This window comes from Chiloscyllium plagiosum, chromosome 18, assembly GCF_004010195.1.
Source record: "Chiloscyllium plagiosum isolate BGI_BamShark_2017 chromosome 18, ASM401019v2, whole genome shotgun sequence".
NCBI classification, from domain to species: Eukaryota; Metazoa; Chordata; class Chondrichthyes; order Orectolobiformes; family Hemiscylliidae; genus Chiloscyllium; species Chiloscyllium plagiosum.
Window position 1 is genome coordinate 1,604,505 of NC_057727.1, and position 16,271 is coordinate 1,620,775.

At 45.8% G+C, this 16,271-nt stretch overlaps 1 protein-coding gene across 3 annotated transcripts in view; it reads left to right on the forward strand.

Annotated features, from left to right (window-relative positions):
* si:dkey-202e22.2 (netrin-4) overlaps nt 1-16,271 on the forward strand; it is a 42,732-nt gene that overhangs the window by 18,233 nt on the left and 8,228 nt on the right. For 2 of the 3 annotated variants that reach the window (XM_043707553.1, XM_043707554.1), the window contains exons 5-7: nt 751-939; nt 5,704-5,917; nt 7,632-7,765. In XM_043707553.1, coding sequence (XP_043563488.1) covers nt 751-939; nt 5,704-5,917; nt 7,632-7,765 — 537 coding nt within the window. The remainder of the gene's footprint in view (nt 1-750; nt 940-5,703; nt 5,918-7,631; nt 7,766-16,271) is intronic. The other variant, XM_043707555.1, reaches the window with a different exon arrangement.

Genomic DNA, 16,271 nt, shown 5'->3' on the forward strand with positions numbered 1-16,271 from the left:
GAGTCGCAGGTAGATAGGATAGTGAAGAAGGTGTTTGGTATGCTTTCCTTTATTGGTCAGAGTATTGAGTACAGGAGTTGGGAGGTCATGTTGCAGCTGTACAGGACATTGGTTAGGCCACTGTTGGAATATTGCGTGCAATTCTGGTCTCCTTCCTATCGAAAAGATGTTGTGAAACTTGAAAGGGTTCAGAAAAGATTTACAAGAATGTTGCCAGGGTTGGACGATTTGAGCTACAGGGAGAGGCTGAACAGGCTGGGGCTGTTTTCCCTGGAGCGTCTGAGATTGAGGGGTGATCTTATAGAGGTTTACAAAATCATGAGGGGCATGGATAGGATAAATAGACAAAGTCTTTTCCCTGGGGTTGGGGAGTCCAGAACTAGAGGGCATAGGTTTAGGGTGAGAGGGGAAAGATATAAATGATAATAAGTGCCCCTCTGAATCTTGTTTTGCGGCCAGTGTGCTTGACTTCTGTTTCTGGTCAGAGCGAACATTACGTGTTGAATGGGAACATGTTGTAAACTGTCAGTGATGAATCAGCTGGGACTCCCTGCTGTGATTAGGAAGTCCAGCCTGATTCAAAGTCGGAAGTCACCAGTGATGGTTTCCATTGTGCTCTGGGCAAGGGTCCAGGCCAGAGGCTGTCTCTGGCTCTCAGTGAGCTACCAGCCCAAGGGAGAAGAGGGTGAAAGATTGGGGAATGTGAGTCGGGAGGGGATGGATGACGAGACTATGTTGGTACTCTGACAGAATGCCAATGCCACGGCCACGCCAAGAGCTGCCGCTTTGACCACCGAACCTGGTTGGCATCGGGCAAACGGAGCGGAGGAATCTGTCTCTCCTGCCAGCACCACACAGAGGGTCGGCACTGCCAACGCTGTGCACCTGGTTATTACAGAGACCGCGAGAAACCGCTCTCAGCACCTGATGCCTGCAAATGTGAGTATTCCACAAAATATCCCGGAGAATGTTCACCTCCCACCCAACGTGTGGCCCAGAGGTCAGCGACTTCTCCCACACTCCAACATACTGGGCACAGGGTCATCACACACCAGAGACATGGGCACAATACTATACCCAGTGCTGAGGGAGTGCCACACTGTCAGAGGGTCAGTGCTGAGGTTGTGCCGCATTGTCAGAGGGTCAGTGCTGAGGGAGCGTCACACTGTCAGAGGGTCAGTGCTGAGGGAGTGCCGCACTGTCAGAGGGTCAGTGCTGAGGTTGTGCCGCACTGTCAGAGGGTCAGTGCTGAGGGATTGCCAGTGTCAGAGGTTCAGTGCTGAGAGAGTGCGGCATTGTCGGAGGGTCAGTGCTGAGGGACCACCGCACTGTCGGAGGGTCAGTGCTGAGGGAATGCGGCACTGTCGGTGGGTCAGTGCTGAGGGAGCGCCGCTCTGTCAGAGGTTCGGTGCTGAGAGAGTGCAGCACTGTTGGAGGGTCAGGGCTGAGGGAGCACCGCAGTATCAGAGGGTTGTTATTGAGAGAGTGCCACACTATCAGAGGGTCAATTCTGAGGGGCCGACAAACAGTTGGAGAGAGCGCATTGCTGTTTACATGTTTGTTGTTGGAGGACTAGTTTTCTCTCTCTTCAGTGGGGGTTTTTTTTTAATTGTTCCTGTGTCACTAACTGTTTCATTTGGTAAAACGGGTTACCTTTCCTGTAGAGACAAATCCTTTCAATCTCTCTGCATCACCTAATTTTTGTGCCATTGTGAATGGGCAATGTTTCACTTATCTTCCTTTCCCAAACCCGTCCTAATTGTGCATCGAGAGTGTGTTGCTGGGAAAGCACAGTAGGTCAGGCAGCATCCGAGGAGCAGGAGAGTCACTATTTCGAGCATAAGCCCTTCATCAGGAAAGAGCTTATGCTCGAAACATTGTCTCTCATGCTCCTCGGATGCTGCCTGACCTGCAGAGCTTTCCCAGCGCCACACTATTTTACCCTGACTCTCCAACATCTGGAGTCCTCACTTTCTCCTAATCGTGCATCCCTCAATTAAAACCCCTCCATCTCCTTTATTCAAAGAACAATCCTAGCTTCTCCAACCCCCCAAACTGAACAATAACATTTGCACTCTCTCTGAAACGATCCTGGTCAATCTCCTCTATCCATCTCGAGGACCTTCCTGAAGGGTTGGGCCAGGTTGTGATGTCATGGGGGGTTAGTAATCCGGAATGTTCTGAGGTCACGGGCCCTAACCGCACCTGTTTCAGTGGAACTTGGAATTCGCCTCATGATGTCCATATTGGCTATTGTAGAATCAGACAGTACAGTGGAGGCCCTTTGGCCCATCTAGACTGTACTGCCAAAAATATACTATTACCTACGTTAGTCCCATTTTCCCAAACTAGGCCCATTGCCTGGAACGTTATGACCTTTCAAGAACTCATCTAAGGACCTTTTAAAGGTTGTGAGGTTCCCCGCCTCAAGCCCCCCTCCCAGGCAGCACATTCCAACCCCCCACCACCCTCTGGGTAAAAGAGATTTACCTGAAAATCCCCCTCAAGAAGGTGGATAGCGAGGGTCTTTTCCCTAAGGTGGGGGATTTCAGGACTAGGGGGCATATTTCTAAGGTGAGAGGAGGAAAACTTAGAAGGGACTTGAGGGGTAACTTTATCACACAGAGGATGGTTCGTGTGTGGGATGAACAGCCAGAGGAAGTGGTAGGTGAAGGTACACTTACAACATTTTGATAGGTACATAAATAGGAAAGGTTTAGAAGGATATGGGCAAAATGCAGCCAAGTAGGACCAGTCCAGTTTGGGAAACTTGGTCAGCACGGACATATTGGGCCGAAGGGTCTGTTTCCGTGCAGTCTGACTCTGACTCTACAATCTATGCTTCTACTGATAAAGGTAAGAGCCTTTTACACCACCCAGTTAACCTGATGTACCACCTTCACCCCCACACCTTCAGGACAAATACTGAGAGATCCCTCCGTTCCTCTGAGACTGCTAGTTATTGAGTAGAACTCATCTGGTTCATTGATATTCCTTTGGTGAAAGAAACTGACTACAAGTGACTCCAGGCCCACAGCAATGTGGTTGACCCTTAACTGTCCTCTGCAATGACGGCAAGAAGCCAATTGGGGCAATTAGGGATGGGGGACAAAGGCTGGTGACACCCACGTGAATAAGTGTATGAATAGGAAGGGTTTGGAGGGATATGGGCCGGGTGCTGGCAGGTGGGACTAGATTGAGTTGCGATATCTGGGTCAGCATGGACAAGTTGGACTGAAGGGTGTTTCTGTGCTGTACATCTCTATGACTCTTATGACTCGATACATCGAGTCCCCATCATAGGTACACTCCCATGTCGGTGAGAACTTTGGTGATAGTGACCACAATTCGGTTATGTTTACTTTAGTGATGGAAAGGGATAGGTATATAACGCAGGGCAAAAGTTATAGCTAAGGGAAAGGCAATTACGATGTGATTAGGTAAGATTTAGGATGCATAGGATGGGGAGGAAACTGCAGGAGAAGGGCACAACTGAAATGCGGAGCTTGTTCAAGAAACAACGACTGTGTGCCCTTGATAAGTATGTACCGGTCAGGCAGGGAGGAAGTGGTCGAGCGAGGGAGCCGTGATTTACTAAAGAAGTTGAATCACTTCTCAAAATGAAGAAGAAGGGTTATGTTAGGATGAGATGTGATGGTTCAGTTAGGGCACTTGAGAGTTACAAGTTAGCCATGAAAGACCTTAAGAGAACTAAGAAGAGCCAGGAGGAGACATGAAAAGTCATTGGTGGATAGGATCAAGGAAAACCCTAAGGCTTTCTATAGGTATATCAGGAATAAAAGAATGACTGGAGTAAGATTAGGGCCAATCAAGTATTGTAGTGGGAAGTTGTGCATTGAGTCAGAGGAGAAAAGGGAAGAGCTAAATGAATACTTTTCATCAATATTTACACTGGAAAAAGACAATGTGGTCAAGGAGGATACTGAGGTACAGGCTATTAGACTGGATGGGATTGAGGTTCATAAGGAGGAGGTGTTAGCAATTCTGGAAAGTGGGAAAATAGAAAAGTCCCCTGGGATGGATGGGATTTATCCTAGGATTCTCTGGGAAGCCAGGGAGGAGATTGCAGAGCCTTTGGCTTTGATCTTTAAATCGTCATTGTCGACAGGAATAGTGCCAGAAGACTGAAGGATAGCAAATGCTGTCCCCTTGTTTAAGAAGGGGAGTAGAGACAACCCTGGAAATTATAGACTAGTGAGCCTTACTTCGGTTGTGGGTAATGTGTTGGAAAAGATTATAAGAGATAGGATTTATAATCATCTAGAGAGGAATAAGTTGATTAGTCAACAGGGTTTTGTGAAGGGGAGGTCATGCCTCAAAAACCTTATTGAGTTCTTTGAGATGGTGACCAAATAGGGGGATGAGGGGAAAGCAATTAATGTGGTGTATAAGGATTTCAGTAAGGCATTTGATAAGGTTCCCCACGGTAAGCTATTGCGCAAAATACAAAGGCATGGGATTGAGGGTGATTTAGTGGTTTGGATCAGAAATTGGCTAGCTGAAAGAAGACAGAGGGTGGTGGTTGATGGGAAATATTCATCCTGGAGTTCAGTTACTAGTGGTGTACCGCAAGGATCTGTTTTGGGGCCACTGCTGTTTGTTATTTTTATAAATGACCTGGATGAGGGTGTAGGAGGATGGGTTAGTAAATTTGCGGATTACACTAAGGTCGGTAGAGTTGTGGATAGTGCTGAAGGATGTTGCAGGTTACAGAGGGACATAGATAAGCTGCAGAGCTGGGCTGAGAGGTGGCTAATGGAGTTTAATCCGGAAAAGTGTGAGGTGATTCACTTTGGAAGGAGTAACAGGAATGCAGAGTACTGGGCTAGTGGTAAGATTTTTGGTAGTGTAGATGAGCAGAGAGATCTCTGTGTCCAGGTACATAGATCCCTGAAAGTTGCCACCCAGGTTAATAGGGTTGTTAAGAAGGCATACGGTGTGTTAGCTTTTATTGGTAGAGGGATTGAGTTTCGGAGCCACAAGGTCATGCTGCAGCTGTACAAAACTCTGATGCAGCTGCACTTGGAGTATTGCATACAGTTCTGGTCACCGCATTATAGGAAGGATGTGGAAGCTTTGGAAAGGGTACAGAGGAGATTTACTGGGATGGTGCCTGCAAATGGAGGGAAGGTCTTATGAAGAAAGGCTGAGGGACTTGAGGCTGTTTTCGTTAGAGAGAAATGGTTGAGAGGTGACTTAATAGAGACATATAAGATAATCAGCGGGTTAAACAGGTTGCACAGTGAGAGTCTTTTTCCTCGGATGGTGATGGCTAGCACAAGGGGACATAGCTTTAAATTGAGGGGTAATAGATATAGGACAGATGTCAGAGGGAGTTTCTTCACTTAGAGAGCAGTAGGGGCATGAAACGCACTGCCTGCAACTATAGTAGACTCGCCAACTTTAAGGGTATTTAAATGGTCATTGGATAAATATATGAATGAAAATGGAATATTGTAGGTTAGATGGGCTTCAGATTGGTTCCGCAGATCAGTGCAAAATCGAGGGCCGAAGGGCCTCTACTGCGCTGGAATGTTCTATGTTTCTATGTTCTGACTCTTACCCTTGACTCCTGGAGCTTAGGGACAGGGGAAGGGAATCTGAAACTTGTGATTGGATGGCTCGGGGGGTAGAAGGACTCTCGGATTGGCTGTCATTTCCAACTCTGCTGTTTACCTTCAGCGTGCTCCTGTCACCCAGTCGGATCGAGCAACTCCTCATTTCACAGAAGCAGGAAATGTGATGGAAAGAGTGGGTACTGTTACTGTCGGCCCGGAGTTGGGGGCCCACAGTGTACCCACTGCCTGGTGGGCTACTGGGGTTTCGGAGAGTCAGGATGCCAACCCTGTGAGTGTGCAGGAGCGTGCGATCCCCAAACTGGCCGGTGCCTGGACAGGTGAGTGTAACTCCATTCCACACTCTCCCGTCACACCCAGTGGGAATACCGCTCACCATCTTGGAGCCCGGAGAGTGTGGCTGCAACATCCTCACCCCAGACCCTCACATTCACGTGCATACACACAAAAGTACAGTACAGTGATGAGCACCTGCATTTACATGGTGCCTCTAGCATTCCGAGGTGCTCATCAGAGGGATTACCGAACAGAGACTGACACTGAACCACGTGAGGAGATGTGACGTTGAAGCTGGGAAGTCAGTTTGAGGAGGAGGAAAGGAAGGTTCGGAGAGAATTTCAGAGCTCAGGACTGGTGGCACAATGATAGGATCCCTACAGTGAAGAAAGAGAGTCTGTGCTGACCTTTGAAGAGCATCCCACCCTGACCCCGCACCCACCCTATTCCTGTAATGCTGCATTGACCATAGCTAAGAGAAAGTGAGGGCTGCAAAGTTGAAAGTGTGGTGCTGGAAAAGCACAGCAGGTCAGGCAGCATCCGAGGAGCAGAACAGTCGAGATTTCATGCACTAGCCCTTCATCAGGAATGTGGGGGGCTTGGGGGCTGATCATATCATGGCTAATATGTTCCTCACCCCAATCTGCTGACCTTCTTTGTAATCTTTAATCCCCTTAGCAATCAAGAACCTATCTATTTCTGTCTTAAATACACCCAATGCCTTGGCCTCCACAGCCCTCTGCGGCAATGAGTTCCACAGATTCCCCACCCTCTGGCTGAAGAAATGCCTCCTCATCTCAGTTCTAACGGATCATCCCTTCACCCTGAGGCTGTACCCTTGGGTTCTAGGAGGAAGTGAGGCCTGCAGATGCTGGTTTCCTGAGGAAGTGCTCACGCCCGAAACGTCGATTTTTCTGCTCCTTGGATACTGCCTGACCTGCTGTGCTTTTCCAGCATCACCCTGTCTTACTATTGGAAACCTCTTCACCACGTCCACTCTATTCCAGGCCTCTCAGTGAGATACCCCCCTCATCCTTCTAAACTTAGAAGGACTCAGAGTCCTCAACCAATCCCAGGATCAGTCTCGTAAACCCCCTCTGGACCCTCTCAAATGCCAGCACGATGTTCCAAACGCAGTCTGACCAGAGCCTTATACAGCCTCAGCAGAACATCTATTCTAATCCTCTTGAAATGAATGCTAACGTTGCATTTGCCTTTGTAACTGCCAGGAGCAAAATAAATGGTCAGATTTATGAAGCAAAAAATTGTGATGTTAGAAATTTTAAATAAGAATAGAGAATGCCAGAAACACTCAAATATCACAGCTCTGGACACTATGGGGCAATTTAGCCCGGCCAATCCACCCTAACCTACACATCTTTGGACTATGGGAGGAAGCCAGAGCAAACCCACTCAGAGACAGGGAGAACGTGCAAACTCCACACAGAGAGTCACCTGAGTCTAGAATTGAACCCGGGTCCCTGGTGCTGTGAGGCAGCAGTGCTACCCACTGAGCCACCGTGCTGTCCTGATAACAGAGTGATTTAAATCACTATATGTATGGGAGGATTAGAGAGATCACAGAAAGTTTCAAGAATAATGAACATTACAGAAACTGTTTCCTGGCAGTAATATTTGTTGGGGATTCTGTGCCAAAGCACACAGACATCCTCCTGGCACTATCTGCACCATGTCTTGATGATTTGTTCCCCATCTTCTTTGTGCAAATTATTTTGTTTCTGTTTTGCTGCTCTGAAGCTTTGAAAATGAACAAATTCACAATATTCCCATCGGTGGGAGAATTCCGGACCTGAATCACTTCCCGAGCAGTGAGAACACAGGGGCCTGGAGCTGGGAAGATGAGCAGGGATTCTCAGCTCTTCGACATTCTGGTAGGTCACAACAACAACATTCACTTGAATGGAGCAAAACCTCCCAAGGCTCCTCACATCAGCGTTATCAGAAATATCTGGCACCAAGCCAGTTGTGGACAGATTAAAGGAGGGTCTGAAAGCCCAGGTAAAGGGGAGGGAAAGCACAGTAGGTCAGGCAACTATTGAAGGTAGAGAGATCGCATTTGGGATGTACAAGAGAATTGAAAGATTGCAGACATGACTGTGTGTGTTGGGTGAGGGGGAGCAGTCTACAACTATAACCTCTACTTTTAGGTTATCCTTTTAGATCCCTTACAGTGTGGAAACTGGCCCTTCGGCCCAACAAGTTCACACCGACCCTCCGAAGACCAACCACCCAGACCCATTCCCCTACATTTACCCCTTCACCTAACACTACAGGCAATTTAGCATGGCCAATTCACCTAACCTGCACATTTTTGGACTGTGGGAGGAAACCGGAGCACCCGGAGGAAACTCACACAGACACGGGGAGAATGTGCAAACTCCACACAGGCAGTCGCCTGAGGCGGGAATTGAACCCTGGTCTCTGGCGCTGTGAGGCAGCAGTGCTAACCACTGTGCCACCGATGAACAGGAGAAGGAGCAATAGAAGTTTTGAGATGATACCAGAATAACATAGGCCATTCAGTCCCTCGAGCATGCTTCACCATTCGGTAAGATTGCGGCAGAGCTGGTGGTTGTTTCAGGTTTTCCCCAAAACCCAATAGACTTTGGAGAATGTAGATTGGGAGCAGCTGTTTGAAGGTAAATCTGCATTTGATATGCATGAGGCTTTTAGAGAAAGGTTGATTAGAGTTCAGGAAAGATATATTCCTGTGAGGGATCGATATGGCAAGGGTAGGGAACCATGGATAACAGGTGAAATTGTGTGACTAGCTAAGAGAAAAAAAGATGCATACATAAAGTCTAGGCAACTGAAGACAGACAAAAGCTTTGGAAGAATATCGGGACTGTAGGACCAACCTGAAACGAGGAATTAAGAGGGCTAAAAGCGATCATGAGATATCTTTAGCAAACAGGGTTAAGGAAAATCCCAAAGCCTTTATTTTCATATATAAGGAGCAAGACGGTAACTAGAGAAAGGGTTGGCCCACTCAAGGACAAAGGAGGAAAGTTATGCGTAGAGTCGGAGAAAATGGGTGAGATTCTTAATCTATACTTTGCATCGGTATTCACCGAGGAGAGGGACATGACGGATGTTGAGGTTCAGGATAGATCTTTGATTGCTCTAGGTCAAGTCGGCATAAGGAGGGAGGAAGTGTTGGATATTCTAAAAGGCATTAACAGAGACAAGTCCCCAGGCCCGGATGGGATCTATCCCAGGTTACTGAGGGAAGCAAGAGAGGAAATAGCTGGTGCTTTAACAGCTGCTGGAGAAGATACTGAGGGATAGGATCTATTTACATTTGGAAGAAAATGGGCTTATCAGTAATGGGCAACATGGTTTTGTGCTGGGAAGGCCATGTCTTACCAACTTAATAAAATTCTTGGAGGAGGTGACAAAGTTGATTGATGGGACAAGGGCTGTAGATGTCATATACATAGACTTTAGTAAGGCATTTGATAAGGTTCCCCCTTGTAGGCTGATGTAGAAAGTGAAGTCGCATGGGGTCCAGGGTGTACTAGCTAGATGGAAAGGGAACTGGCTGGGCAACAGGAGACAGAATAGAAGTGGAAGGGAGCTTCTCAAAATGGAGACCTGTGGACAGTGATGTTCCACAGGGATCCATACTGGGACCACTGTTATTTGTGATATACAGAAATGGTTTGGAGGAAGGTGATTAGCAAGTTTGCAGATAACAGTAAGATTAGTGGAGTGGCAGATAGTGAGGGGGACTGTCAGAGAAGGGGCACTAAGGGCATTTAAACAGCCCTTGGATAAGTATATGGATGATGATGGGATAGTGTAGGGGACTGGGCTTGCATTAGTTCACAGGTTGGCACAACATCGAGGGCTGAAGGGCCTGTTCTGCGCTGTATTGTTCTATGTTCTAGAATACAGCAGAATATAGATGGATTGGAGAGATAGGCAGAGAAATGGCAGATGGAGTTCAATCCGGTCAAATGCGAGGTGATACATTTTGGAAGAGCCGATTCAAGAGCGAATAATACGGTGAATGAAGAAGTCCTGGGGAAAATTGACTTACAGAGAGATCTGGATGTTCAGGTCTACTGTTCCCGAAGGTGGCAATGCAGGTCAGTAAAGTGGTCAAAAAGGCATACGGCTTGGTTTCCTCATTGGACGGGGTATTGAGTACAAGTGTTGGCAGGTCGTGTTACAGTTGTACAGGACTTTGGTTCGGCCGCATTTGGAATACTGTGTACAGTTCTGGTCACCACATTACCAAAACAATGTGGATGCTTTGGAGAGGGTGCAGAGGAGGTTCACCAGGATATTGTCTGGTATGGAGGGTGCTAGCTATGAGGAGAGCTTGAGTAGATTAGGATTATTTTCATTAGAAAGATGGAGATTGAGGCGGGACCTGATTGAAATCGACAAAATCATGAGAGGTATAGACAGGGTGGATAGCAAGAAACCTTTTCCCAGAGTGGGAGACTCGATTACTAAGAGTCATGAGTTCAAAGTGAGAGGGGAAAGGTTTAGGGGAGATACACGGGGAAAGTTCTTTACACAGAAGGTGGAGGGGGCCTGGAACGCGTTGCCAGTGGAGGTGATAGAGGCGGGAATGATAGTGTCATTTAAGATGCATCTAGACAGATACATGAATGGACAGACCCTTAGAAACTAGACGGCAGGTTTAGATGGAGGATATGGATCAGCGCAGGCTTGGAGGGCCGAAGGGCCTGTTCCTGTGCTATAATGTTCTTTGATCTTTTGATCCTCATTTTGGAAAAACCTATCGAACTGAGCCTCAGGTAACTGTCAATTCCCATCTATCTGACTTCTAGGGAAGACAAATTCCACACCTGTACTACCCTTTTGGGTGGGATGGGGGAAGAAATATTCTCTCCATCTTAAAAAGGAAACCTCTTATTTCTCAGTGATGTCTCCTAGTTTTAAGCCCCCGTCCCAACAAGTGAAACATCTTCAGGTATCCATTCCCAGCAGTCCCTTCAGAATCTTCTATCTGTCAATAAGATCACCTCTCATTCTTCTGAACACCAACAGCTACATATCTAACCTGTTGCTTGATCCAGGAGTGACTTCTGTGAACCTTCTCTGAACTGTTTCAAAAGCAATTATGTCTTTTTCCTTCCCAAATAAGGGGACTAGATGCGTACAGACCACTCCAGATGTGGTCTTTGCAATGCTAAACGCAGCTGCAACAAAACATTTACTTTGATATCGCAATCCTTTTATAATTAACATCAAAATACCATTTACTTTCTTAATGACCTGTTGTAGTTGCATCTTGACTTTGTGATTCATATACCATGATGTTCAGGTATATGTACCTCAGGATTCTGACAGTCTATTAATTTCAGTAATACTCTGCGTCTCTATTATTTCTGTCAAAGTGGACAGGTTCTCATTTGCTTCAATTATACTCCATCCTCAAGGTTTTGTCCACTCACATACCTAGTCTATGTACCTTAGCAAACTCCCTATCTCTTCTTGACAACTTATTTTCATATTCTGTTATACTCAACACCCTTGACTCGTATCTGTGTATGAAGCTTTGATGTGGCACTTCAAAAGCCTTTTGAAAATCCAAATACACCACATCTACCAGTTCCCCTTCATCCTCAGTGAATGTTGCTTCATCAGACAAAATCAATATGTTAATTAAACATAATTAAACAAAACACATTGACTTTGCCTGATCAACCCATCATTTGCTAAATTTCCTGCTATAACCTTAACATCGGTTTTAAGCACCTTCCCTATGACTCAAAAACAGCAATTGCTAAAAAAGCTCAGCTGCTCTGGTCACTTCTGTGGAGAGAAATCAGAGTTAACGTTTCAGGTTGAGTGACGTTTCCTCAGGCCCTTCCCTATGACAGATGTTCAACTCGCCTATTCTTTCCTGCTTCCTGCCTCACTCCTTTCTTTAATTAAGCTGCTACTATTTCTATTTTCCAATCCACACTGGAACTCTTCCAGAATCGAAGGATTTTTGGAACGTAATAACCTATGCATCTAATATTTGGGCTGACTGTTCTCTTCACTCTGAGGACTTTTCTATCCTGAACACAGGCACAAAATACTAGTCCAAATCCTCCACCATTTCTTTGTTTCCCGTTATTGATTCCTGGACTCTGCACGTCTAGAGGACCAACATAAGCTTCACTTGCTCTTTTCCTATTTTTAGAAACTCCGCTGTGTGTTTTAATATTGCTGGCTAACTTTATCTCACACTCTCTTCTTTCCTTTTCAAGTCAGTCTTTGCTGCTTTGAAGTCTGTCCAGTCCTCTGAGCTACTACTAACCTTTGCAGATTTGTCTGATATTTTGATCAATCTGCACTATCTCTACATCCATATGGCCATGACGATGCATCTTTCTGATAGTAACATAGGAACGGGAGGAGGCCATTCAGCCCCTTGAGTCTGTTCCACCATTCAATGAGATCATGGCTGATCTCTGAGGCCTAACTCCATACATCTGCCTTTGGCCCATATCCCTTTGCTTAACAAAATGTATCTCTCTCAGATTTAAAATTAACAACTGATCCAGCATCCACTGCTATTTGTGGAAGAGAGTTCCAAACCTCTCCCACTCTTAGTGTGTGGAAATTCTCCTGAATGACCTGACCCTAATTCTCAGACTAGGGCGGCACGGTGGCACAGTGGTTAGCACTGCTGCCTCAGCGCCAGAGACTTGGGTTCAATTCCCGCCTCAGGCGACTGACTGTGTGGAGTTTGCACGTTCTCCCCGTGTCTGCGTGGGTTTCCTCCGGGTGCTCCGGTTTCCTCCCACAGTCCAAAGATGTGCAGGTCAGGTGAATTGGCCATGTTAAATTGCCCGTAGTGTTAGGTAAGGGGTAAATGTAGGGGTATGGGTGGGTTGCGCTTCGGCGGGTCAGTGTGGACTTGTTGGGCCGAAGGGCCTGTTTCCACACTGTAAGTAATCTAATCTAATTCAAACTACGTGCCCTAGTCCTAGAATCCCCAACCAGTGGAAATAGTTTATCTTTATCTACCCTGTCTTTTCCAGTTAATATCTTGATTAGATCACCCCTTAATTTTCTAAATTCTAGAGATAACAGGCGTAATTTGTATAATCTTTCCTCATCCCTGAGCCCAGGTTATCATTCTTGATGAAGGGCTTATGCCTGAAACATCAACTCTCCTGCTGCCCGGATGCTGTCTGACCTGCTGTGCTTTTCCAGTGCCACACTTTTCGACTATCATTCTTGTAAGCCTATGTTGTACTCCCTCCAAGACCAATCTATCTTTCCTAAGGTAGGTTGCCCAGATTGGCTCACTCCAAGTGGGCTTGAACCAGGATTTTGTGTAACTGCAGATAACTTCTGCATCCTTGCACTCCAGTACTCTAGATATAGATACCTGCATTCCATTAGCTTTCTTGATTACTTTCTGCATCTGTTCAGGACATTTTTAAAGATTTATACACCTGAACACCCAGGTCTCTTTGACATCCGCTGTATTTAACTTAATAGTTCTACAGAGGTCCCTGATCTATCCTTTTTCCATCCAAAATGGATAACTTCATACTTGCTTACATTAAACTCCATCTGCCGGGTTGATCAAGGTTGTTGTAGTCTTAGATAACCTTCTTTGCTGTCCACTATGCCACCAGTTTAGGTGTCATCTGCAAATTTACAAACCATGCGTTTTATATTCACATCCAAAACATTTAGATAATGACAAACGACAGTGGATTCGGCACACTGCTGGTCACAGGCCTCCAGTCTGAAAAACAATCCTCCACCACCACTATCTCTTACCGTCAAGCTAATTTTGTACCCAGTTAGCTAGCTCTCTCAGATCCCATGTGATCTAACCTTATTAACCAGCCTACCATGCAGAACCTTGTTGAAGGCTTTGCTTAAGTTCTTGTAGACAATGTCCTCATCTATTTTCTCAGTCACCTCTTCAAAAAAACTCAGTCAAATTTGTGAGACACACAATTTCTCACACACAGAGCTATGCTGACCATCCCTAATCAGTCCTTGTCTTTTCAAATATTTGTAGATCCTGTACCTCAGAATCCCCTCTAACAACTTACCCACAATGGGTATATGAATAGGAAGGGTTTGGAGAGATATGGGCCAGGTGCTGGCAGGTGGGACTAGATTGGGTTGGACTCTATGACATCAGTCTGTAGTTCTCTGACTTTTCCTTTCTCTGGCCTTTCGTAAATAATGGCACCACATTAGCCAACCTCCAGTCTTCTGGCACCTCACCTGTGGCTGTAGATGACCCTTAAACAATGCGTCGTATGACAAGCACATGGAATTGTATCTTGCTTAAATTCCGAAGTCACCGGTCAATACAAACAGCCTCCTGCAAGCTCCAAGGAATATTCACTTATTTCGTATAAATTAGGATTGTTTCCTCAGAACATTTAACAATTCTTCAATTGAATAAAGATCCAAAGAGAGTAAAACTCAAACTCAGCTTCCAAGCAGAGAGCCTTCTGCCAAAAACCCAGGGGAAGCTAGTTCAATCTACTGTTAAAACATGGAGACAAACAGCTAGAACAAATCAGCCTCCCTATCCCTGTGTTTGCAACACAACAAACTTTAAATACTCAATGACTCTTAAAATTGACCCCAATGGTTTCTAACCAGACTTTATGAATAAATGATACTAGGCATCAGGTTTATAACATAAACAAAATATTTAACCATTTAATAATACTACAATAGCTGTAACAGAACAAAGTTAAACCACAAGGTAATCTAATTCATGGCTATGATTTTAACCCAACCTTCTTTGATTCAAGCTGTTCACTCACATGAAGACAGTTGGATAACCAGACACAGTTAAGGGATAAATCCAATGGAGAGGGATCTCACAGATGTGTATAAAATTCTAACAGGACTAGACAGAGTAAACTCAGGAAGGATGATCCTGAAGACCAGAGAGTCCAGACCTGGTGGTGGGGGTGGGGGTCACAGTTTCAGGATACGGAGTAGACCATTTAGGACTGAGATGAGGAGAAATGTGTTCACCCAGAGAGTGGGGAGCCTGTGGAACTCTTTAGCACAGAAAGTGGTTGAGGCCAAAACACATTGAATATTTTCAGGAAGGAGTTAGATATAGTTCTTAGTCAGAAAGTAGGAACACGGTGCTAAGTTGGATGAAGACAGTGAGGTCTGCAGATGCTGGAGATCAGAGTTGAGAGTGTGCTGCTGGAAAAGCACAGCAGGTCAGGCAGCATCCGAGGAGCAGGAGAATCGATGTTTCAGGCTAGAGCCCTTCATCAGACCCTGACCTGCTATGCTTTTCCAGCAACACACTCTCAACTACTAAGTTAGATGCTCAGCCATGATCATATGAAAGGGGAGAGCAGGCTCGAAGGGCCAAATGGCCTACTTCTGTACCTATATTGTTTGTTTTTCTGCAGTAATAGCAACAACATGAACCTGATGGGCCACGATAGGATTAATGGTTATTTATGAAAGAAAACCATGACCTTAATATCAACAATACTGCGATCTCGAGTATAAATCCCAGACTGGTGTGAAATTAAAACTGGATTTCAGTAATTGTGCTCATTGGGATTTCTGGGCACGTATAGACCAGGCCTTCCTGTGCATCACTCAGAATGGAGTAATCAACCTCTCTATCAGTTTCATCTCCAACACTCAGTCATTGTCCAATGACAACCTGACTGTGACTCCACGCTCTCACTGAGGTTTGGTGATTTATAGCTGTGATCTGAGCAGGGTTCACCAAGGCACTGAGGCAGAGAAACTGGGAATGGACAGGGTGTGGGAGATTGTCAGCATCTGTTTAAAAACGGGGGCTAACAGATGTTAGTGAAAATTGTGGGGTGCAGGGAGATTGTCAGATCAAATCTCCTTTTAACATCTTACATTCAAATAGAATCAAACAGAGAGCAGAAGCAGAGGCAGCAGGTTGGATATAGAACATAGAACAGTACAGGCCCTTTGGCCCACAGTGTTGTGCCAAGCATTTATCTTCATCCAAGATCAACTTGTCAGAGAACAGGCCTCAGGCCCTTAGTGATGAGAGGCCCAGATTAATGCTCCTGGGTTCAAATCCTACCATAGTCGCTGGTGGAATTTAACTTAAATCTGGGACATGGTGCTCGTCTTAACGATTGTAACCATGACACCTATTATTTGACTTGGAGGCACTTGTGCATGAAACACAGAAAGCTAGCACACAGGGGCAGCAGGTAATCAGGAAGGGTACTGGAATGTTGGCCCTTATTCCAAGGGGGTTAGATTAGATTAGATTAGATTACTTACAGTGTGGAAACAGGCCCTTCGGCCCAACAAGTCCACACCGCCCCGCCGAAGCGCAACCCACCCATACCCCTGCATTTACCCCTTACCTAACACTACGGGCAATTTAGCATGGCC